Below are 23,837 nucleotides of genomic sequence, written 5' to 3' on the forward strand. Positions count from 1 at the left end.
CCACCCAGGAATCCACACTGAGGTTTCTGTGGGTATGTCTGCCTTTTAAAAATATGCAGACGATCCAGTCACAAACACTCACAGTTCTACCCTAAGGACCAAACTAGTATGAATGAAATTACACAGGTTTTAAATTATTTTTAACATTTTTTTTAAAAAAGCAGCTGAAGTGGAGCCATCTCAGGCAATGGATTACTGGGAGTGTAGAGGGAGTGTTTAAATTGTTCCACCCCCCGCTGTCATCCTGAGAAAAATCATCCCCCCTCCCCCCGCTTACATTAGAAAGGAAGTCTTCATTGGTGTCAATTAACACATCTTACCTAATGAAAACAGCAGATTTAGGAAGGGAAGATTTTCATCAGCAGGAGCAGCCTGTACCATGTACCTGAGGCGAAATTAGAATGTGCCACTCCCCGCTTCCCACCCACTGTGCCTCCCCCAAACTTCTGCTGCCACCAGAATCACCCCCCTCACAAAGATTGACAAGAACCAGGATGCTCTTCAAGGCACTGCCACTCATCTTCTCTGCCTCAGAGTGGGGGAGATGAGTGGCAATGCCAAGAATGCCTATCTCTCACTGAACTTGGCCAGACCTTGGGTGTTCTGCATGGTGGTGGTGCACATCTTCTCTGCCCCAGGAGAAGGGAAGACAAGCAACAGCACTACAAAATGCTTCCCTCTTGCCAGAGAGAGGGGAGCGTTCCGGCAGCGGTGGAAGCAGCAGGATGCTGCCTCTTGCGCTTCTGTCACCTGAGGTGAGTGCTTCACCCCACCTCATTGATGGGCCAGCTCTGTTCACCAGGATTGTGGCAGAGGGCAGGAGTTAGACTTTCCCTCGCTACTCCCTGAAGATCTGCTACTGCTCAAGCTGCCCAAGGCTAGTATTTATACTTAAAAAGGGGGGAAAGCACATGTTAATTACCTTCACGACTTGAGTCCCACTGAAATTTACTGTTTAACAGTCACTTGAAATTCACAGTTTCCAAAGGGCACAATTACTACACACTGGTCATGTTCAGACAAAAAGCTGACCATAAACCAAAGTTAGGTAAATTAATCTGCGAATGAAGCACACAGCTGAAGCAATTCCAGCTTTGCTCCTCTACCCTTGAGGGGGAAACAAACCACAGAGTGGCTGATTTAGCATTATATTCAAACCAGTGCTTGTGGTTTATTTCTCCAACACTAGGAATGGGGAACCTCCAGCCCACAGGTCTAGTTTAGCCTGCCAGGCATCAAGATTTGGCCTGTAGACTTAGATGATCCAGTTTCCCAGCCCTGTCCTAAACAAACCACAACTGGGAAGCCAAGGTTTGTTCCTCAGCAAAAATGCTGGAGAATCACACTTTTGCAAATATTAACATTCAATTTTGCCTCTAGATTTCACCTCAAAACATTTTCTTTCAAGTACTTAGAAAAATAACGGGATTGTTTGTTGGGATTTAAGAATCTTTAGCAACGTAATCTATTTGTTGAAAGTGACATACTTCTCAATTCAATGCTATAGTTACATGGGACTATTCACAATACCATATGCATAAAATGCTTTCTGGAAGAAGAAAAGAGAGAGAGCAGGCAACTGTTAAGAGATACTGAGATCAGGTAGTTGGAAAGCCCCTTAATGCCAACATCATCCATTAGAGAAATGCTAAATTATAATCTTATTTGTTGGGTAAGTTCTTTTTGTGTGAATTGCCTTTAGATAATGAATCGTGAATATGTTGCACAAAATCTTTGTCTAGGAGGTGGAAGGTGATGACCAACACAGGGGATCACCCACTTACAGGAAATGAATTCACAGGCAAGACATTTCTAACATTTAAATGGTGCAGCCAGCCATGACTAAACAAGTACCAAAAGGAGTTGTAAGCAGCAGTGTAACAATGACTTTTTCCATTAAGAGTTCAAAAGCTGTGTTAAGTGAGTGAATGTTATGCTGTGTCTGGTGTCCATTATAATGCTTATGATATCCACAGAAGACTTAATTGTGTGGGTGTGGATGCATGTGTCATCCTAGAATTGCTACCATTTGATTTCAAAAATTCCTGCATGCTGGGGTGGTACATCCTATGCAGGAACCTGCAGGCAATGAGAAACAATCACACCAGCATTTGAGAGCCAAGTCATTGATTGGCAGCTTGACTGAGTTTAGTATTTTGCATCTACGGCCTACTGTAATGCATGTATGCAGGAGCACAAGCTGTGAAGTGAAGCTAACAACCGTGATATGCTGCTCCATGCGATGAAGGGGTCTGAGAGTTTCTGCAGAGCTTGAAAACTGGGATGCCTGGTGGTACTTGAAGAAAAAGGCATAGATAAAGAGAATATATTAAAACAGATATGTCAGAAACATGCAAGTGGAAGTGGGAAAAGTCCTTGGCAGATCTAGCTCTGCCCATTCAGTCTACAAAAGCAAGATAAAAGCACACACATGTACTAACCAAATACATATTATTTTTACATTTCAGGTGAAAGTTCTAAACATTTCTTAGCTAATAGACAGAAAACATGTATTAGCTAAGAGTCATAGTTCAGTAGTGGAGCATACACTTTGCATACACTCAATCAAGATTCAATCCCTTGCATCTCCTTCAAAGCAGGAATGATCTCTGCCTGAGATGCAAGGGATCTGCTTATTGTCAGAAGAAAGAAAACTGGGAAAGAATGACCAAATATCTGATATACAACAAGGTTTCCTCTTAGAATAGCAATATAATGATTACTTGACAAGCAAAGATAAGACACTCTGCTGTTGCGTCATTATAAACCATAGTTAAGCAAATACATAGCAATTACAGTGTGCAAATACAAAGGGTGAAAATCATAGGTACTTTGTCCCCTCCCTGCTCCTGCCATGTGCCACATCCAAATCTGCACTCATGGCTGATATCTCTTCAACAAAGCCAAACCAGAGAGTTGCGTCTGGCAGTACAGTGGCAACAGGAGTAGAAGAGAAATGAACCAGGGGTAGGAAGCCTCAGGTTTGGGGGCAAAATGTGGTCCTCCAGACCTCTTTATCTAGTCCACAGGACTCTCCCTAGACTGTGACACCTCCCCATGTCAGCGCCCTCTTCCTAGGCCACATCTCTCACCATCCCTGCTTCACACCCTCCCTGAGTGCTTTTTTCCTGACTGAAAGATGGAGAGAGAGGGAGAGGTGTCTGTGTCTGTGTGTGTGTGTGTGTGTGTGTGTGTGTGTGTGTGTTTACAAAAGTAAACATCAACATCCATTGTTCCACCCACTTTTTGCCTCTGGCCCTACCCGCCACTGGCATGCTGCCCTTGAAAGGTTCCCCACGACGGAGTGTGGGCCTCAGGCTGAAAGACATTCCCACTCCCTGGTTTGGAATGAAGTGCAATCCAGGCGAGTCTCTTCCTTTTATGTATCTGTCACAGCTGCATCTGTCCAACACCTAAGCAGGAAAAGCAAATAGTATCCCAGACCCCCAAGTTAAAGTGCATAGTACTCAAGACCAAGTTATTTTGGTACTTGAGACCAAAAGATCCCACAAATGCCTCCTACCTTTACGACAATAAAGATACAATAACAATACATTAAATAGCTAACATCATGTGCCCTTCCATGATACCATATGCCCTTTCAGGATACCATGGCTGGTATCTCTTCAACAAAGCCAAACCATAGAGTTGCATCTGGAGTACAGTGGCAACAGGAGTAGAAGGGAAATGAACCAGGGATAGGAAGCCTCAGGTTTGGGGGCAAAATGTGGTCAAATTAGCTGCCTGAGATGCCTCACGCTGTCTAATGGTAGGGCCAGCCCTGGCTTTCATCCAGATGGGGACAGTGTCAGGATAGTTGGGTGTCAATTTAAAAAAACTGTGCACATCAAACTGTATTTTTATTTCTAGTTTGGTGCCCACCAAGGTCCATAAATCTAATGAATAGGGAACGTGTGGCAACGTGTTGTCTTTATTTGGTCACCAGCACATATAAAGTTAAATATTCACCAAAATAAAAATAAATGCTGAATGAATTCAATAGTATCATATTTCCTCCAGCACGGTGGCTGCAACAATACATGGCTAATTCACAAAATATGAATATTAGCATAAAGGCCTAAAGCAGTTCCCACAATTAGAAATAAAATAAACCCATTAACTGCAGCCATGTAAGCCTACAGGCTACAGACTAGTGACGCCATTAAGCAGAGAAACTACAAAAGTTTGCTAATCAAATCTCTAAGAGATCAAACAATTTCAGACACAATAGAAATCTCCCCTTTTTTAGTTTAGAGTTTGGAACTGCACTTTAAAAACAACTTTTAAAAATATAAAGGAAGCTAACGATACTATCAGCATGCTAACGTCTATGACCAAGTTCCTAACTGTTGAGTGGCCTGTATTGTTGATCAGTAAACAGTGACATGCCAAATTTGTTCCTGTATAGATAACACAAGCAAAAAGAGTCAGATATTTAATGAAAGGCAATGCAATACAGATGTCAGATAATTAAATACTTGGAGCAAAAGAAAAAGAAAAAAAGAAAACCCTCTTCCCCCAAAATAGTATCTACCTCATGCAGAATTTGTTTTGCAAAAGTTCTACTTTCTGGAACAAATTTAATTGCTGATATTAACAATGTCTCAAAGTTGTTACTCATTACAACTGGCCAAATTACTAGTTGACACTAGTAAAATGAGCCAGAGGTTTTCAACTCAACAGTACAATAGTAATTACTAAATGACAAATGTAATGTCTCTTTTTAAGACTGTAAAACTAGGCCAAGTAGGTATTACTTAGCTATGGCAGCTCTTCTCACAGATGTTAATCCCATAGTTTAGCAACAATGTTTTATTCAAAAGTGGTAACAGAGGAAAATGCAATAGAAATGCCATGTGACTTCCTATACAGATTGGAAATGGTGCCAAGAATGAATGTTACTGCTACTATGGTACTAAAGGCATTTTTCTTTCAGTTGATTATGCAGGGTGCCATGGGCTGGTTTATTTTGATTTCGAACCTGGTGCTTTTACCTCTATAAATCAGAATATTTTTTTCTAGGAGAAAAGAGTGTAATTTGCAAATAACAGAATTTTTGTATTCCTACAAATACAACTAAAATATAGGCCTAAAAATAACAGAGAACACATAACTGAAGATGAAGCTTTGAAGAGACACAACCTAAACATCAGCAAGGACTTTCTGAGAGTATGAGCTGTTTGACAGTGGAACAGCCTCTCTCGGGATGTTGTAGACTCTCCTTCCTTGGAGGCTTTTAAGCAGACGTTGGGTGGCCATTTGTCATGGATGCTTTAGCTGAGATTCCTGCATTGCAGGGGGTTGGGCAGGATGACCCTTGGGGTCCCTTCCAACTCTACAATTCTGTGATACCTACTAAAATAAATATGTTGACAGTGAGTCTGTCTCCCTCTCTTCTTTCACACTACTCAGGAGTGGGTGGCTGTATGAATACTGTCCCCTCCTGTCTGCAGCTTTAAAGATCAGGTGCCGTCTGTGAAACATGTGTTCCTTCTTCTACCCTTTTCAAAACAAAATTCCTCCTTTAAGTTTAAGAAAAGCTTTGGCCCAACTTGAACACTGAAAACTCTGATCAGGGTTTAAATTATTTGAAAAAAAGGGAAGCTTGTTGCTGGAAATTCCCCTTCTTTCGTCTCACAGGGCACTCCAAGGTCCTGGATGTTAGCCCCTCAGAACTCTTTCTCTCTCACTATTACTATTTATTTATAATGGCTGAGCTCTGGGCCCACCAGAGTTCAGGCAGGGACAGCCTGAGACGGCTGAAGGGCCTTCAGCATCACGATTCGGCCTTGGCTGCTGGCCAGAGGAAGGGGTTAACCCAGAGGTCTTGGAATGCCCTCTGGGAGTCATTAGACAAGAAACTTAAATGTTGATTTCCGATCCTCCTCATCCTTATTTATTAAATTTCTATAAACAAGAACCCTGATTAAACAGGAACCCTGTTACAGTCGCTTCCAACGTTTGGGGAGAGGGGGAGTAGAAAGCATGCAGTAAGATGGCAGCCTTCTGGTCTCTTCATGAAGCTTAAGAGACTGCCATGCTTTCCCTCTTCCTACTTTTTAAAGGCCTACTTTTCACAAAGCTAGTGCTCTGATTATATGGAGTCCCAACATGTGAATCGCTGCTCATGTGGAGGGGTTCCTTTTTAGGCATCTATGTGGGGGCATGGTTAGGTCAGGGACATGAAGACAGGTATAGTGTCAGCAGCATAGCCCAACTTCTGTACACTTCCCCCTTTATGGCTAATGTCTGGAATGGGATGAATTCTAACAAACGTTGTAAATTTCCAAAACAAATTATATAATTCCTCAATTTTCACTGTCTAGTACTTTCACTCGGTATGGGGGGAAAGAAGCCATGCAACCCCAGAGCTTGTCTGAGTAAGCTCTGAGAGACTTTATCCCATCCAACATACAAGCAGGAGCTTCTGCTCACACAAATGAATGTTCACTGACACATTTAGGTGACTGTCAACATTCATGACCTGAATTTCTGCAATCTGAGAGACCTAAAACCCTACAGTAATAAAATTAGAAATGCAGTCATCTGTGTCATATGTCTCCAATCAGCCACGACAGTCCTGGTATTCTGGTCCCTGCCCCAGGTACTATACTATTCTATACTACCCTATTTTTTATTTGTTGGGATGCCTAAATTTTGCAAGTGTGAGTTGCCAGTTTGACATTCTTCAGGGTTCAGTCTCCTTCCCCATGTATACGATTAAATCTCTGCATGGGTGGGGGAAGGGGAAAAGATGGCTCTGGACTCTCTAACATATATATGTAAATTCATACTAACATTTAAGGCTTCATATAGTGCATAGCGGAGCCTGGTGAAGCTCATTTTGAATGACTGATACGAGTTTGTGTGACATTTTATTTTTCTAGCATATCTTTAACAAAAGAACAAACACCTACATGGTTTTTAAAGCAGCACAGGACAAGCTGTTGTAGAGTAAATAAATACAGCAAAAAGCAGACATAGTGGTGCTTCCTGCCATTTGTAACGGGGGAGCTTAAGAAGTGTTCCTTACTTGCTATGGGAATGGGGGTGTTATAAGCACGTTCCTATTTTCATCTGTAACATGTTGGAGGGTCTGGAATATATGACCACTGGCTTTATAAATTCTTTATTTAAAAATAGCATTCCTGCCAGTTGCACTAGGTTTCCAAGTTAGGAAAAGCACATTCTCATACTCATTTCAATTTTCTTTATTGCCACCATTATCCTCTTCTGATGTCCTTTCAGCTGCAAAGAGTGTGTAGCTGCACTTTGCAACAGAACCTTCCCATCTTATGTCATGACAAACATCTTTTCAATCATTATTCAATATTAAATATAACTTCCACGTAACTGATTAATGCTGCCTATGTGTGTCAGAACCAGAGCCATGTTAAGAAAAATGAAAACACTCCTAGCATAAGTTTCTGTTTCTCTCGCTACTCATTCCCCCAACCAATCCTAATATTCTATTTTGTAAATCAAAGTCTTTAAACTGTAAGCAACCTTTCATTTTGTTTTTATCATTAGAAGATTCAACTGGCTGGGTGGAACAAATACAATTACATGAGCTGCTTTACAGAACTAATCCCTGTTTAATATATTTGCTATAGCTTAATACCCCTTTGTATGACATTGGATGAAAAATTTATCAGATTGTTTAGATTCACATGCACAGTAATATGTAAAAACAATAAATAACACATTCTCCAACTGGGGACAGAACAATAGATTAAACATTTCTCTCATTAGAAAGAATCACAGAATCCTCAGTTTTAAAAAGTGCTGAAGACAAGCGAAGGGATGTTTAAACTGGCCAAAAAAAAAAAAAAAAAAAGAAGAAGCCTATTTTTCTTTCCTGAAATACCACTTTTTGACTACATTTAGCTTATTATTTCATGGAACTAACAGCCTTTTGTGACAGAATAGGCTCATAGATTTATAAAGAAAGGTGGATCCTTAGAGCTGAGTTTTTAAAAGCCTGATACAGCACAAAAAATAAAGCAGTGAAGCCTAAAGCCAGAGCTCTGTGGGGCTTGGATGCACACATGGATGTTTTAGACATTACTGCCCCCACCTGAGCACTGCTGAAAAGTTTTAGTGGTGCTTCCACTAATAAGCGGAAACATTCAAATCCTTTCTATTCCAGGTATGACTGAGCTATGATCCTCATATAATATTCATAGAACCATCCAATGTGCATGGAAGCTCATGAATGCCAGCACAGCCACTGTTGGGTTATGTCAGCTGTAGCATGCGTAAGCTCCACATAGTTGCAGAGAGCTGCTAAATGCTTACAGTTTCACATAAAGCATCTGCAGAGGGACGAACTTTTCAGAAGTGCTTTCACTGGGACAGAGATGGGGTCTGAACAGAAACTCAAACTGTTGAACTTTAGGAGATATTCATGATGCAAATGCAGCACCCGTGGGCATCGACTTATGCACATGCAACAATGGCAAAGCGACAAAAAGGCAGAACCTTCCTAACAGTGTTTGAAGCTCCAATTGTTCTAGGCACATTTTGTGACAGGAAATTTCATTAGGGCAAGCAGTTTCTGAGCTCTGGGTGCAGTACTGCGCCTAAGATTTCAGATTCAAACTGCAGAGTGGAAGGAAAGGAGGCCCTTTTTCTGCCTCCCCACCTCCAGCTACTCTCTGAAGGCTGGAGAAGAGACCCTCTTAAGAATATTACGGGGGGTGGGCAGGGGAAGGACTAGACCATGTGAAAAACGAACGTAATAGTTTAGCTGCAGTTCATTTTCAGCTTTGTATTCTTGTTATAAAAAAGCACGCCTAGACATTCCGTTGTTACGGCCATAACCTAGATTTAAGGTACCATTTAGCTCCTAGCTTTCATATCTCAGTTTGCGTGACCAGGCACGACAGCCCCAGTCCCCAGGGAACGTGGGAAAGGAAATAAAGACTCTAACAACGTTATGGAATTAAAATTAGGCCACAACTTTATTAAGCTTCTGAATGTAGGAAGACCTTGGCTTAGGCCTTGGGCATGGATCCCTCCCAGCCCCCCAGCCGGGGAACTGGGGAACATCAGGGTAAATAGGATATGGGGTGCTCTACACAACGTAAGTGTAGGCAGGCAGCCGAGCCCATATCCCCACAAGCAGGGTAGCTCACTGACAACCTTTCAGTATATGGCCAGTGACACCCATTTAAGTAACCCCTTTAAGAGGAGACCCTGGAGTTGCCGTCGCAGGGGGGTGAGTCACCACTTCTCTCTCTCACACACACACCATTATAGGGAAGAAAAGACTAAAGGATTCCACCCAAGGCCATAACCGCCAAAGTTGTGATGAATTTCTACGGGGAAGACAAAACCTGCCAATGCAGGAAAATTTATTCCTGGTCCTTCAACAGCAACCAGTCAAAGACCATAGCAGCGCCTGCTAAACAGGAAGAAAAAGTTAACCTGTAAACAAGAAATATTAACAAAGGGAGGATGACTCTCCAGAGCCATCTGCCTGGCTAATACTGGCTCATCCCCCTATTTATAATGGGTCTGGCCCTAATTCCCAGGAAATGAAACTTAAATTTGAGGCTGGGCATGAACCTCTGAATAATACACTGAGAAGCAGTCCAGCCCCCTTCTACTAGCAAGTTCCCTGGGAACTGTAGCACCACACAAGATCCCGCAAAAGGCATCCACAGTATAGTGTGAGTGCTCATTCTAGGTGCTTCCTACATTGCACCATTTTTTCACATCAGCATGAAGGTACTGAGTGAAGTCAACCAGAGAGCTGGCTTGCAAAGTAATCAAAATGTTTATAATGCCAACCTATCTGTTCCCCATCAGAAGTTGTAAATCAGCGTCTAAAGTTGATGTTGGGCAGGATAAGGGTGAACAAACAGACTTTAATCTGCTTTACCATGGTCCCCAATCACACAAAAGGTTTTAATTGCATTCAGGTAACTTTCTGCTGACTTTTCCTGTTCAACATAGGAAGATCAGGGACTAAGTGAAGAGATTTGGGGAATGGGGCTTGTGTGCATGTCTGAAAGTTAACATGTTAAGGATTGCTCCATGGAGTCATCATCCAGTGAGTGGACCATGTGGTGCAGTGAGTGGACATGGGGAATAGAGTCCTTTCAGCCACGGAATGCTATTCAATTAGCCATCCAGCTGGCTCTGTCACTGCTTGCATTGCAATGGGCAGTGATAGTTTGCTTATTTCAGAAGTCTCTCAGTGAAAATACCAGCTTGTTTATTTTTATGTTTGTAAATGAATAGCATTTTCATACCCAAGTAGCATGAGAAGAGTGTTTTGCTCCTTTTGCCTTTCACAGGATGCAACAGGGGGATTTTCTACCTGGTCACAGCTTAAACCTATCCCCAGTAGTAGCTCTTACCTTATGGGTAGTATGTGTTTTGTATGTATGTTTCTATTTCTAAGTTGGGCATTACTGCTATACTAATAGAGAAGAGGTGGGGAAAAGTAAGTCTTGGTTTCTCCCAACGTCCAGCATCTCTGCAGAGAACTGGCTTCCCATGCACGTAGAATAGTCTTTAAAGAAGAGTGCATGTGGCACATTTTAACTTTCTATGAACTACCTACACAGAACTGTATGATTTGGATGCAAAATTTCTATTCAGGCATTTTCAGGGTGAGGTTTCCAAATGGATGAAAACCAAGCAGTTCCTTGCTGACAGTTTCTGGCTATGGGTACATCCTTTCAAATGGTTTGTTTTTTAAAAAAAGTTAGATAATATTCTCCAAAGAATTGAAATCACTTAGATCTGCAAGAGCCAATTTTTCAACAACAGTTGTGTTCCTAAGGAAGCAGTCCTCAAGTTACTTATGAGGGATGAAACAAATGACTATGAACATTAATTAGGCTTCCATCTATATACAACAAGTTCAGTTTGTCAAACTGTGGCCAATTTATAAATCCCTTTCTTGCAATGTTATCCAGGACTGGGGCGGATGAAGAATGTAAGGTCATTGTGATAAGCCATCTTATAAACAGCACTCACAGAAGAGTTAATGTTGCCAAACAATTAAAATGAAGATGATGTTTTAAAAAGCTATGTGGACACAACATCCTTGTTGAATTAATCTGCTGCTTCAGTTAGGGCTCCTTAGATTGCAAACGATTATGAGATTTAGAATAATTACGCCAACATTAAATCTTACTGATTTCAATGGAACTTAAGTACAAGTGTCTATATATAGGATCATGGCCTTAACTTTCACTACAGTTCTCCTCTCATAAACATTTATTTAGCTTGAGGAGAAAGTCCCACTTTATACTTAGAAGACAAAATCAAAACTAGGAAATGGACCGGAAAACAATGGCTGGGTAAAGAAAAACAAAAGTTCGCCAGTATAAGGATGTGGGTAAGAGAGTAAGCACAAGCGCTTTTGATTTTATAGTAGGTGCAGCTCACTAAGCTGAGTCAACAATGTGATGTAACATTACTGAAGGCCACAGGCTTTTAAGTTACATTAACAGTAGCATTTGTTCAGCACTGTTTCTGATCACTAAAGTTATTATTATTTTTATTTCAGACATTTCTACACTAATTCATTATTTGTACTTTTAAGGGGTCTACTAAAAACAACCCCTCCCCCAACGGGACTATAAAACAATTAAAAAAATTCATAACACTCAACATTGACTTAAAATGCCTGCTGGAAGAAGAAAGTAATAGTCATCTGCCTGTAGTTCAGCAGCTTGAACCTGGCTTGGTAACATATAGGCAGGCAGTGCAAGCTTTTAAGCACCAGAGTCATGAGTTGGTGACAGTCTGTCCCCATCAACAGACTAGCTGCATCATTTTGCACCAGCTGGAGGTTCTGGATCAGGCTCAGGGGTAGCCCCACATAGGATGTATTGTAATAATTAAGTTTAGAGGTTGCTAATACGTGAATCACCATAGTCAGGACATCCATATCCCATTATGGCTGTAGTTGGCACACCAGCTATAGCTGTTAATGGGTACTCTAGTTTGTCATCATTACCACTATTAATATGCTGAGCATCAATTGTCCTGTTACAGTAATGATCCGGCCTGGCTGTGTGCATATGGTACTGCAAGCGTATTTTCTGTGTCTGGATCTGTACATACAGCACATGTACCACATGTGGGTCTCAAAGGGAGTCCTAGTTAGGGGGGTCAAAGGTGGTAACAGTGATAAACATCAGAAGCATATGTGGGCAAATGCAGAATCCTGCTACAGAAATGTGATATCTGCATTTTGGACAGTATGCATGTGATCAGTTTCAAGATTATTATAAGTGGCTGCATTTGCATGCAACACTAAGCCAATCTTAATAAGTGATGATATACATGAGCTGCATGGGATGAACAGAGCTCCTTTGCAGCAGCTTCACTCCTCTTTTGATGATGCAAACAGATGAACAAGCTGGATTGAGCACTTAATCATAGCTTCCCATTACATGTGAACCCATAAAATAAGGTTAATGATTCCAAACAAGCCAGGATATTAAGCCAACTTGAAATCATTTTCTGGTTTGTTTTAAAGCCATTAAACAGTTTCCAAGTTCACATATAATGAGAAGCTATTGTGCTGTGATGAATCCTGGATTGTTAAGCTGTTCATGTGAAGGGAAGAGCGAAGTGGCTGCAAAAAGTCTGTATGCACCAACGTGCATATTCTGGCTTATTTTTCCCCTTCTCCAAAAGTGCAGATAAATGCCTCGGGCTTTGGTGTTCCTAAAGTTATGTTACCTATCTGATGTTCCAGGAAACTGATTTTAATACGTGTCGTATGGAATCATGAATGCAAAGATTTCTTATTTGGCCACAGTGATACACACCTTAGTTTCTATTTTAGCTGTAAGCTGCTTTGAGGCCCTTTCAGGGAGAAGGGCAGGATATCAATAAACAGCAACAACACTCAGGCCCTGCTTGTGGGCTTCCACCTGGGGCACTGGGTTGGCCACCATGAGAACAGGAAACAGGACTAGGTGACCTTTTGGTCTGATCCAGCAGGGCTATGCAATATATGTATGGCTATTCTGAATTTTGGATTTGTGGGCACCTACTGCAGCTTTTCTTTTGGCACAGCAAACTGTTTATATATGAACTGCATATTTTGTATTTTTTTAAAAAAAGTTATACAACACTTTGAAATATGTTTTAAGCAGTATAGAAATGGTTTAGGATAATAATAAATATTTGTATAAAGACTAATCTTGTTGCCCTCCACTACCTTTGAAAATACTGCTTAATGGAACAGGAAATACTGCTTAAATGGAACAGGAAATACTGCTTAATGGAACAGGAAATACTGCTTAATGGAACAGGAAATACTGCTTAAATGGAACAGGAAATACTGCTTAATGGAACAGGAAATACTGCTTAAATGGAACAGGAAATTGGGTGGTATTCTACTAACAGTCCCATCAGCAGAAAGATTACCTTTAGCACACAACAGGATTTCCACCTCTCTCTTCACCCCTTGTGTGCCCCAAACTCTCCCTAGATTTGCTCAGGAGGGTTGGGAAGACCCCTAGAACAGACTTAAGGTATGCAGGGGTGTGAGGTGGGAAAGTCCTATTGTGCTAGCAGTAATCTTTGTCCTGACAGCACCATGACTTAGTGCTATGTTGAATACAACCAATATACAGTACTTTACTCATGCAATCATTTTAATACCTTGAATTCAGCTATCTCTGCTAGATTTGGTAGCTAGTTTATTAAAAGCATACATACCCCATCTTTCTGTCTTAGTATGAGGCACTCAAGGATGGTCACAAGTATCCTAGCCCTAAACTATTTAGGGCTTTAAAATAGGGCAGCACAAAATTCTCTCCCCTACCATTGCCAGATCTTTTAACCAAAATGAGGAAGGAATTCATGGACATTCTGAGATTGTGGCAAATGTTGTCTGTATTTCGGGTGTTGTATTGCTAACAAATTCCACTGTGAGGTGGGTCTGAGGCCTGGCTTCTCTTTAAAAATTCTGTCTTCAAGGCTAGACTTTACAAGCAAAGTGTGCCAAGCCACGAGTTGTTGTTCTTTATAAGAAAAGAAGCCAGCCCTTTGTCCACCTTAGAAAGGAAATAGTATGTACTAAACTCTCCACCCTAAACACCCACTTTCCCCCTTGAACTTTGGGAAGTTTAACACACACCCTGGAAGACCCTTGAATATATGTTTAAATGGTTGCCTATTATCATTTTGTCCAGCCCTCCTGTAAAGGTGTGACTACAACTTCAAGCTGAACCCAGAAACAAGCAAGCAAACAAACAAAACCATTCCACAGAAGATTGTACAATAATGGAGTGACCTATTCTGAATAAATTACTCTAGTCAAAAAGCTTAATGGCTGAATTAAGCATCAGCTGAAGTTCTTTAAAGGCAGGCCAAAGTTAATACATTTTACACAATTTAAACATGTACAGTCAACACAATGGAAAAAGTATGATTGGTGCTCATCTAAAATGTAGATCTGCAATGGCATAATGGGGTCACTTGCTCTATCCTGGTCACGAGGCAGGAGAAGAATTTTTTTGGGAAAGTGCCTGGCTCCAGAGGGGGCTATCAGTATAACAAAGCCTTGTTCTTACCAGATATTTTGGAGTACCCTTGGGAGAACTGCAATTGGTGGGAACACATAATGCAGACCTGATGACCAAGGGGCATATCATCCTTCTGTGTGTGGGTTGTAGAAACAGGAGAGGTCTACCAAAAATGGACTACACTGACTGTGAAGTTGATTGATGACCTGCCGGTGCAGTGTCCACTTGCCTGGATCCAGTGTGATGCAGCTCAGCCAGTCCACCTGGGTATTGGATTTCTCTGAGATGTATTCCATGGAGAGGCTCAGGAGGTGGCGGCATTCTACCCAGTTCATGAGTGGGCCAACTCTTGCTGGAGGTCAGGGGATCCGGTGCCAATTGATACACAATTTCACACTGATGCTGTCAGACCATAGAAGGATGTGGAGAGACTGGTGTTGTAGAGGGAAGTGTTCTATGTCTAACTGGGACACCCAGAGTTCCAGCCAGTTGACGCTGTTTTGTGCTTCTGATGGGAACTACTTTGCCTGGATTGAGAGATTGGCACCTGTCGTAATTATTGTCTTGTGTAGATCTTGGACGGGAGTGTCTTTCCTGCAGTTGGCATCTCTGCTCCACTATTTCATGGCTGCTTTGATTATAACGGACACCTTGATATGCCGATGTCTGTTATGAGTGATCACCCACTGGTATGGTAGGAGAGTTTAATGAAGGGAGTGATCTGCACAACCTGAGAATTTGAGCCATCATCTTGATATCCATCTTCTTTGAGGCAATGAGGAGCTCCTGGGGAGGGGAAAGATTTGAGTGGATGCTGCCTCTTGAAACCCCAAGAAATCCTCCTCCTCTGAGGATGATGGAGAGTGAAAAGCATGTGCATGATCAGGCTAATTAATATCAGATTCAGCCCCATTAGGGGAGACCAGGAGAACCATATTCTGTGTTAGAGAACGCATGGGCTGGTTGCTTAAAGAAGCAGGAAGCTCTGGTCTGATCACCTAAGAGGTGTGCTCTCATTACGGTGGTACCTCGGGTTACATACACTTCAGGTTACAGACTCCGCTAACCCAGAAATAGTACCTCAGGTTAAGAACTTTGCTTCAGGATGAGAACAGAAATGGTGCTCTGGCGGCGCGGCAGCAGCAGGAGGCCCCAATAGCTGAAGTGGTGCTTCAGGTTAAGAACAGTTTCAGGTTAAGAACGGACATCCGGAACGAATTAAGTACTTAACCTGAGGTACCACTGTATATCTTTATATCTTTGCTGTTTCTGGTTTTTGACTGCAGGCATTGCCATATAGCTATCCCAGTATGTTGTTTTCTTTTAAGCCTTGCAAGCTACCAGGATGCCTCGTGAGCACGGTGGCACCGTAGCCCAATCCTGTGACCCCATGATGCCAGGAAGAGATCTTGCAAGCACACGTATTTCTGTATAGAGCTCAAGATTATACAATGCAACATTTTATTTTTGATAAAAAGATCCAAAGACCAATCTCTAGCATTTCAAGTTTTTTAATAAATAAATAAATAACAATGCTATTGTTGTTCCTTTAGTCCTGTTATATCTGAAAATCAATTGCATGGTATTTTTTAAAGTGTTTTTTAAGGTGGCATGGCTGGGAAAAGTCTTTTCTGAAAAACCTTAGTCAACTGCTGCCATCAGAGTTTACAGTACTAGATTAGGTGGACCAATGATCTGTAAGGTAGCTCCATAAATTCATATTCTTTAATTGAATTCTGTTGGATTCTGTGTTTTGCAGAAAGCATGTCCTTTTGCAGACCTTTAAGGGTATCCAGTTCAAATATATATATATAAAAAAAATAACTATAATAAAGTGCTTTCCATTGCAAAGAAAACAAACATTGCCCAACATTAGAAACCACAACCACTAATATTTCACCACAACTACTGCCTGCCTATTTAACCACCTTTTGCCAAACCCAACCCAGTAGCCATTATTTTATTGTCTGCAGAGGTTTGTTTTGCTAAATCTCATGATATGTTTTTTGTTGTTTTTTTAAGGTCAAACTTAACAGCATACACACCCATCTACTTGAATACACAGCTATCCCATCATATATGGTCTGGCAAGTTCTTCAGTGGAAGACAACAGGGGTTAGAACAGTTTTCCCCCAAACCATAAAGCTACTCAAAATAATATATTTGAGAAATCTGGGAAACAATACGGACTTCTGTATAACTGATACTCTGTATAACTTAAGCAGATCAACAAAGCAATGTCAAATGTTTGGTTGACAAAGATATCAAATGGATGCTCATACCAGATTGAATTTCATCATAAAAACAGCCTTGTTTTGAAATACTATATTCTGATACCTACTGTTGGCTCTTCTGCTATTGGGGGGAAAAAGTTTGTTCAATGGAACATGCTGAAATGAAAATAAGAATCCTTATAACTTGGGTTCGTAACTCTAACTCTAACTGGAAAAAGCATCAGTACTATAATCCAAGAAGATGTTAAAATAATTACCGTATTTACTTGAGTCTAATATGCACCTTTTTTGCCAAATTACATTGCAAAAATTAGGGTGCGCATTAGATTTGATGCCACATTTACATTTGCCAGCAAATAATTTTTTTGTTTCAAGGTGGTAATCTTCAGTGGGAGTTCATACCATGCATTTGTTGCCTATAGTGCCCTGTCAGTTGCAGTTTACCTAGACCAGAGATGTCCAACAGGTCGATCGCAATCTACTGGAAGATCCCTGGAAGGTTTTGGTAGATCGCAGTCGATTGCTGGGTCCCTTTCCATTAGTAAATTAGCCCTGGCCCCTCTCCCTGCCCTCCATTGTTGCACGATATGCAGAACGGAAGACAGACTTGACAATTAGCAATCTGTTGGTGAGTGTTTATTACCCTTTCACCCTAAAAGCTCAACAGCTTTGCCCTGAACCCCCAAAAACGAAAGCTCAACAACTTTGACCTGAACCCCACCCAAAGGTGGTAGATCACTTGCAGTTTTTAATTCTGCGCGTTAGCTCGCAGCCTCTTGGGAGTTGGCCACCCCTGACCTAGACTATCACATGCTTTGCAAAGAACAATAACAACAGGATTTTGCTTCATATATGATTATTACAAAGTCAAATTATAAGGTCCAGTTTCAGTGCTAACCCAACACTATAGACGAGCCATGTAGTCTTTCTAGGATTTATATGGTCTGTACAGAAATGTATGAAGGATCAACCCTCCAAGGCTCCAGAATAATAAGGTGGCCGCCAGGGATACCTTATCTTGCACAAGCATTTCTAGTGGGATCTACTTTACATATTCTTCAGCACTAAACAAAGCCTGAATGCAATAAATTTCAATGCTGCTTAACTTGCGTAGCCATTATTTATATAACTTGCCCCTTTTATTTTCTTTAAAAGCAACCCTTCAGTCACAAAGTTAGCAAGGCTAAAATTATCTAGCTTCCCAGATTTGTCACATACTATTCTATACAACAGCAAGTCATAATGAATGTTTATCATTTCCACTGATGCCTAACATTGATGACTGAGGCTTAGATTCCACCAAAAAAAGGGAGGAATCTCCCCAATTCTCCATGTCCCCCCCCCTTCAGTCTAGAACCATCAAATTGTTGAGCTGGAAGGGATCCTGTGGACCATGTAGTCCAACCCACTTCAATGCAGGAATATGCATCTGTTCCATACAGGGATAATAAAACCTGCAACCTTGGTGTTGCCCACACCAAGCTCTAACCAACTGGACTATCTTTTCCTTGCCTTGTCTTTTTTGTGTCCAGCAGCCTCCACATTTAACTTGCATTTTCTCTGTTCAGGCTACACAATTTATTAATTACTCTCCCCTTTACCCTATCCCTTCACTTCATACAGTGTACATCTTCTCCGTGCAGTATATTTAAAGATGTCTGAAGGAAAGGGACTGGACAAATGTAGCACAGGAAAGTGTGTCATGCAGATATACCAACCATGAGCTACTTACAGACAGATCTACTGAACATGCCTCTTCCCTCCTGGCAGGGGTGGCCAATGTTTTCCTACAAAAGGATTGTTCACCAAAGAAAGATTGCAAGAGTGTACTCACTTGTTTGTTCTTTGTCTTTGTGATGGTGTCCGAAATGGGTTTCTTCCTCTCTTTAACAGCTGTCTTAGAAAACAGTTCTTCAAATTCGTGATAATCTATGGAAGGCTCTTCAATTTTCTCCCACACAAGTGAAGTACTAGAATCTCTAAAGTTAAGCAAAAGACCTATGTAGGACAATGTCAGACTAAAGAATCACAAAATGGTAGAATAACGATAGATAATAAATAATTTAAGCTGCTAAAAGTAGCATTCTTTTTCTTCTAGTTAAACCTGGACTTCTCAAGAAAAAATACAGAAATATTGAAGACCCCTATTTTCCATATTAAAGTAAGTTGCAAATTTTCTGTAAAACATACTTTTTTAGTAGGGAACTGGTTTCATAGAGAAACAAAAACAGAGATATGCAGGCCATAATTTAAGGAATATTAAGATTTCTATCTGACGGTTTCTGATCAAAGTCACTATGTCAATAGTCAAGAAAGGTGAGAGGATCTAGAAAATAAGTATTTGCAGATTAGCATTAAGTTTAATTAAGCTGAAAAGGCAAAAGGGAGAAGAATGAAAAGAAAACACTTTCACAAAACCTAGCATAATGTTTACACAGGGCAATTTTTGGTTAACTAGAACTATTTTGTCACAGACTTCATAAATCAGTGCACAGCTTATGCTGCCTTTGGTTCATATTTGAAATGGATTTGCACTGTGAGGACAGATTGTATTGTTTCTTTTCTCTTAATAAGAGTGATGTTAGCAACACATTCTGAATCAATTAGCTCTTCTTTCCCTACTTGACTTTTATTATTATAAGGTAAGAAAAGTGGGGGAACGGTATGATGCACACAGTAGTGGACACAAGCAGAAAATCACACAAAGAACCTCAGTTTAGTTTTCTGTTGCTCAGAGGAAAAATAAATGAAAATAATTCCATGAAACTTTCTGAATTCCATCCCCACAGTCGCACCAGAGATGACAATGCACTGCAACAACAGCCTATTTTATCCACATTGCAAACTAGAAAACCTCTTCCACAGCCACTCTTCAATATCCCCAAATATTTCTCTTTGTGCCTGAATTTGTGCCTGATAGAACTCAGTCCTGGAACCTGTTTTCAATGCAGACGGAACAATAATAAAGTGTGTGCCTCCAAGTACGTGCATTATACTCTACTTTGCAGAGGTGAGGAACTTTTAACCCTCGTTAAATTGGTGGACTCCGGACTCCCATCAGTACCAACAAACATGGTCCATGGTCAGGAATGATGGGAGTTATAGTACTCCATCATCTGGAGGGCCATAGGTTCCCTTATCCCTGCCATAATACAAGAACTGCGGGGCTAGTTTATACATGTGACTGCAATTTTGTATTCCCACAATTTGTCCAGGTTGCTCATGCAACTGAAGTACTTTCATACCTGTACTGGACCACTTCCTGCCAACATGCTGATATATTTTTTAAGTCATAATCCTGTGTGGCCATGTACATATGAAGAGATTTTCTCCATGGGGTTCTGGATGCAGGTAAATGTGCCAAATGATAGCACCAAGGGCATACAGTGGAATTTGCCACATGTGTATGAATTGGCCACCCAAGATAACATCTTTGAAAGCTCCATGAGAAAGTGCAATTTGCATTAAACGTATATGTTATAGTTACATCTGATTCAGAATCAAAGATAATACACATTGCTGTCCTGGGAATTATTAGTGTTTGACCAAGCCAAATATGGTCTATGCCACCTGGTAACTTTTACTGTTAAAATACACAGCAAAACACTTCTTCCTAACGTTCTCTCAAAGCACACAAAAACAAGCACAAAAAATTAAGCATTATAAAAGATGGTTTATCAGTATATAATGCCGGGCAGGGGGGCGGGCAGGCAGTGACTTTGGGATGCTGGTATTTTTCAGTTCTTAGTATAACATGATCTGATTGCAAAAGCTACCAACCAAACATTTCTGGCGTGTTTGTTACCTTTTATTATGAAGCTGAATTCTTGTCCAATAAAGAGGCTTCATTGGTCGAGAAGGTTCTATTGCATGTTTCCTGCTACCTTTTTCCTGGTTCATCCCCATTACAAATAAACCAGCTGGCAAGGGAGGGGGAAGAAACCCAGGAAGCTGTGGAAGGCCAGCAGGTGGAGGAGGTGGCGCACCCATACCAGGCAACGGTGGTGGTGGAGGAGGGGGAGCTCCTGCACCAGGCAAAGGTGGGGGAGGGGGAGTGGGTGGTGCCACCACACCTGGCAAAGGTGGAGGTGGTGGCACTCCCATCCCTGGTAGAGGTGGGGGAGGGGGAGGTCCCGTCATGCCTGGCAAAGGTGGAGGTGGTGGCACTCCCATTCCTGGTAGAGGTGGTGGAGGGGGAGGTCCTGTCATGCCTGGCAAAGGTGGAGGTGGTGGCACTCCCATTCCTGGTAGGGGTGGTGGAGGGGGAGGTGCCACCATGCCTGGCAAAGGCGGAGGTGGTGGCACTCCCATTCCTGGTAGGGGTGGTGGAGGGGGAGGTCCCGTCATGCCTGGCAAAGGTGGAGGTGGTGGCACTCCCATTCCCGGTAGAGCTGCCACAGCTGGCACAAGATGGGGGGAAAGAATAGCTGCTCCTGGCAAAGGTGGTGGTGGTGGCACTCCAATATCTGGCAAAGGTGGGGGAGCAGGTAACATTTCCCTTCCAGGAAGAGGTGGTGGAGGTGGGATGCCTGTAGGCATTCCAGCTCCAGGCAATGGAGGCGGAGGAGGGATGCTTGCAAAAGACAAAGGAGGAGCAGGTGGAGGCATGTCCATTCCAGGCAGAGGTGGTGGAGGAGGAATCCCTTCAACAGGCAATGGTGGGGCAGGAGGGGGCATTGCGCCGGGCAAAGACAGGGAATACCCTGAGGCAGGTAGGGACGACGAAGACAGTACACATGAACTAGACGTGGATGAAGTTAAAAATAAGTCTCCTGCTCCAGGCAGGGAAGCAGACAGTCCAGTTGTGGGATGAGAGGATAAGGAAGGGGAATGTTCACTGCAAGTAATACTTTCAGTGCTTAGAGCTGGGTGGGAAGCTGATGGTACCAATTCCTCTTGACACAAAGGTGATGACAAATTAGCATCAGGTCCTGAAGGTTGTGACGTAGTTAGTTTCTCCTGGGCAGCATCCAACTGTACTGAAATCCGTTTTGGAGACAGGACTAAAGATATTTCAGAGCAAAAGGTGGGTTGTGGCTCAAGTGTTGGCAATGGCTGAGTTGGCCCTTGATGTTGATCCCCTTTGAGGTGCAGAGGTGCTTGTGGCAGTGTGTTGGCTGAAGGCATTGTGTGTGTTAAACAATCATCTGTTGGTGAAGTCTGCACAGATTTTGTAATTATAGTTTTGGGAAGGGCACCTAATGTATGTTCTTGAAGAGCTGCATTAGAGAATCCTTCAGGCGTTGGCTGCGTGCTCTCATTCCACTGACTACTACTAGAAATCAGCACCTCTGCCGCTGGAAACTGTTTCTCTAACTCTGCAATTTTTGTTTTCAGGTCCTGTATGGTCTGCTCAAGTCGCTGAATTTCGCTTGCCCGCTCTTCCGATTTCATTGCAACATCTTCCTAATGGGGGAAAAAAAGAAAAAGATAAGAAAAGTCAACATAAAAAAATAAAATGTGGTATTTTCCAGCAGAGAGAGAGAATGTTCACAGAGACTTAAGATGGAACTATAAAAATTAATTACAACTCTGTGAATACATCAGAACATTGGAAAGATCTAACCATTGAGGGCTACTTCACACATTCATTTTTAAAAGTTGCTCATCTGCTCTGTATGGCGCAGATACATGCTTTTAGGTGCATTACAAAAGAAATTGTGGTTTTGCATGTTTTGAGGCCTACCATTCCAAATATTCTCTCTCTTTTTCATAACTTTGACACAAACATAACATGGACCTTTTAAACTTTGCAACAAGAGGTAGAAACTAAATTTCTTTTTTTTAAGGCTTGTATAATTAAATCTGTGGATTCACTAGATTCCTGAATGGAAGCCAAGGAGAGTCACTCATAATGTGGCCCCAATTCGGGTAATTGGAATTTGTTTCTGGTCTTTCATGGAGACTGGATTTCACCAAGCTGATCAGATAAAAGCATTACAGACATGCAACATCTATATCCCAAATGGTATTGGAGACTAGTCATGTGTTCCTTCTGCCATAAAAGTAAAGCTTATTTTGATTGATTAACATCCATGCATTAGTTGCTTGAGATCACTCACCCTGGAGCAAATGACGGGCTATAGGAATGCCAAAGTAAGCCTGTGTTTACCACTGGAGCCACTTTGAATTGTGATGTTTGAAAATAGCCAAAGAACAACTATCCAAGGCTCCAAACAGTACGATGGAAAGAGACTAAAGGATAACTTAGTTTATTTCTCCAATTACAGCTTTTTGTGCCAGTTTCTCATTCATTAAGTTTCCAATTAAAATCATGGGGGTGTGCGTTTTTGTTTCAGGGGGAAAACAGACATTTGTATTCACTTTGTTAGAAAGACATAAAAAAAGAAAACAAGACAGAATGTCAGCCAGCACTAATGCTGATCAATGTATAATATATCATAAAAGCTTCAGAAAAGACACATCTAATCCTTGACATCTACAGCCAGAAACATGAGAGGCACATTAGAGATCAGGCGGTTTATTGTGGATGACTTTCCATCCGCAACAGCCAACTTCATTGAGAACTGGGGCATTTTCTACCAAAACCTGTGGGAAAATAACCGGTAATGCCTGATCTTCATCCTACTTCAACTGCATATAGGTTGCTTAGGATATCCTTCTTGCTGTACTTGCTCAATTCATCTACCCAACAGAGAATGTTCCCATGCAGAGGGCCTTGCACCTGGGTCCTCCTGTGTTATGTCCACAAGGATTCCTGATTGTGTGTACCTACCTGTTTGTGTTTGAAGGACTGAACTACATGGGCACCAGCCAGATTAGCAATTCAAGCCTCTTCTCCCCTGGCCCTTATAAAGGCTTCCAGGTTTGGGCTGCTTGCTGGCCTGAGCAACTGGGAGACTCTGACCTTGCTAGACTTGTTTCCCTTCCTTCATCTCTGCCTCTGCTTCACTCCCAACTTGACAGGAGTTGGGCCCAATACTACAAGTGTGTCTTGTTGCTTATGGACTAATGTGATTATTCCTTTGGAATTCATAAGCAGTAAATGATTATAAAACCACAAACTTGTAGGAATTTGTTTCACAAACAAGGCTGTTTCCAAAGACTGCAATGTTTATAGGCTGACACTTCAAAT

General features: G+C 41.7%; 1 protein-coding gene across 1 annotated transcript in view; it reads right to left on the reverse strand.

The window, feature by feature from the left end:
* FMN2 (formin 2) overlaps positions 1-23,837 on the reverse strand; it is a 157,473-nt gene that overhangs the window by 83,791 nt on the left and 49,845 nt on the right. The window contains exons 6-7 of the mRNA XM_083432083.1: positions 20,547-22,147; positions 18,576-18,720 (exon numbers count right to left, since the gene is read on the reverse strand). Coding sequence (XP_083288209.1) covers positions 18,576-18,720; positions 20,547-22,147 — 1,746 coding nt within the window. The remainder of the gene's footprint in view (positions 1-18,575; positions 18,721-20,546; positions 22,148-23,837) is intronic.

The sequence above is a fragment of the Podarcis tiliguerta genome (genome assembly GCF_965153285.1).
Source record: "Podarcis tiliguerta genome assembly, chromosome: 3".
Classification (NCBI taxonomy): Eukaryota; Metazoa; Chordata; class Lepidosauria; order Squamata; family Lacertidae; genus Podarcis; species Podarcis tiliguerta.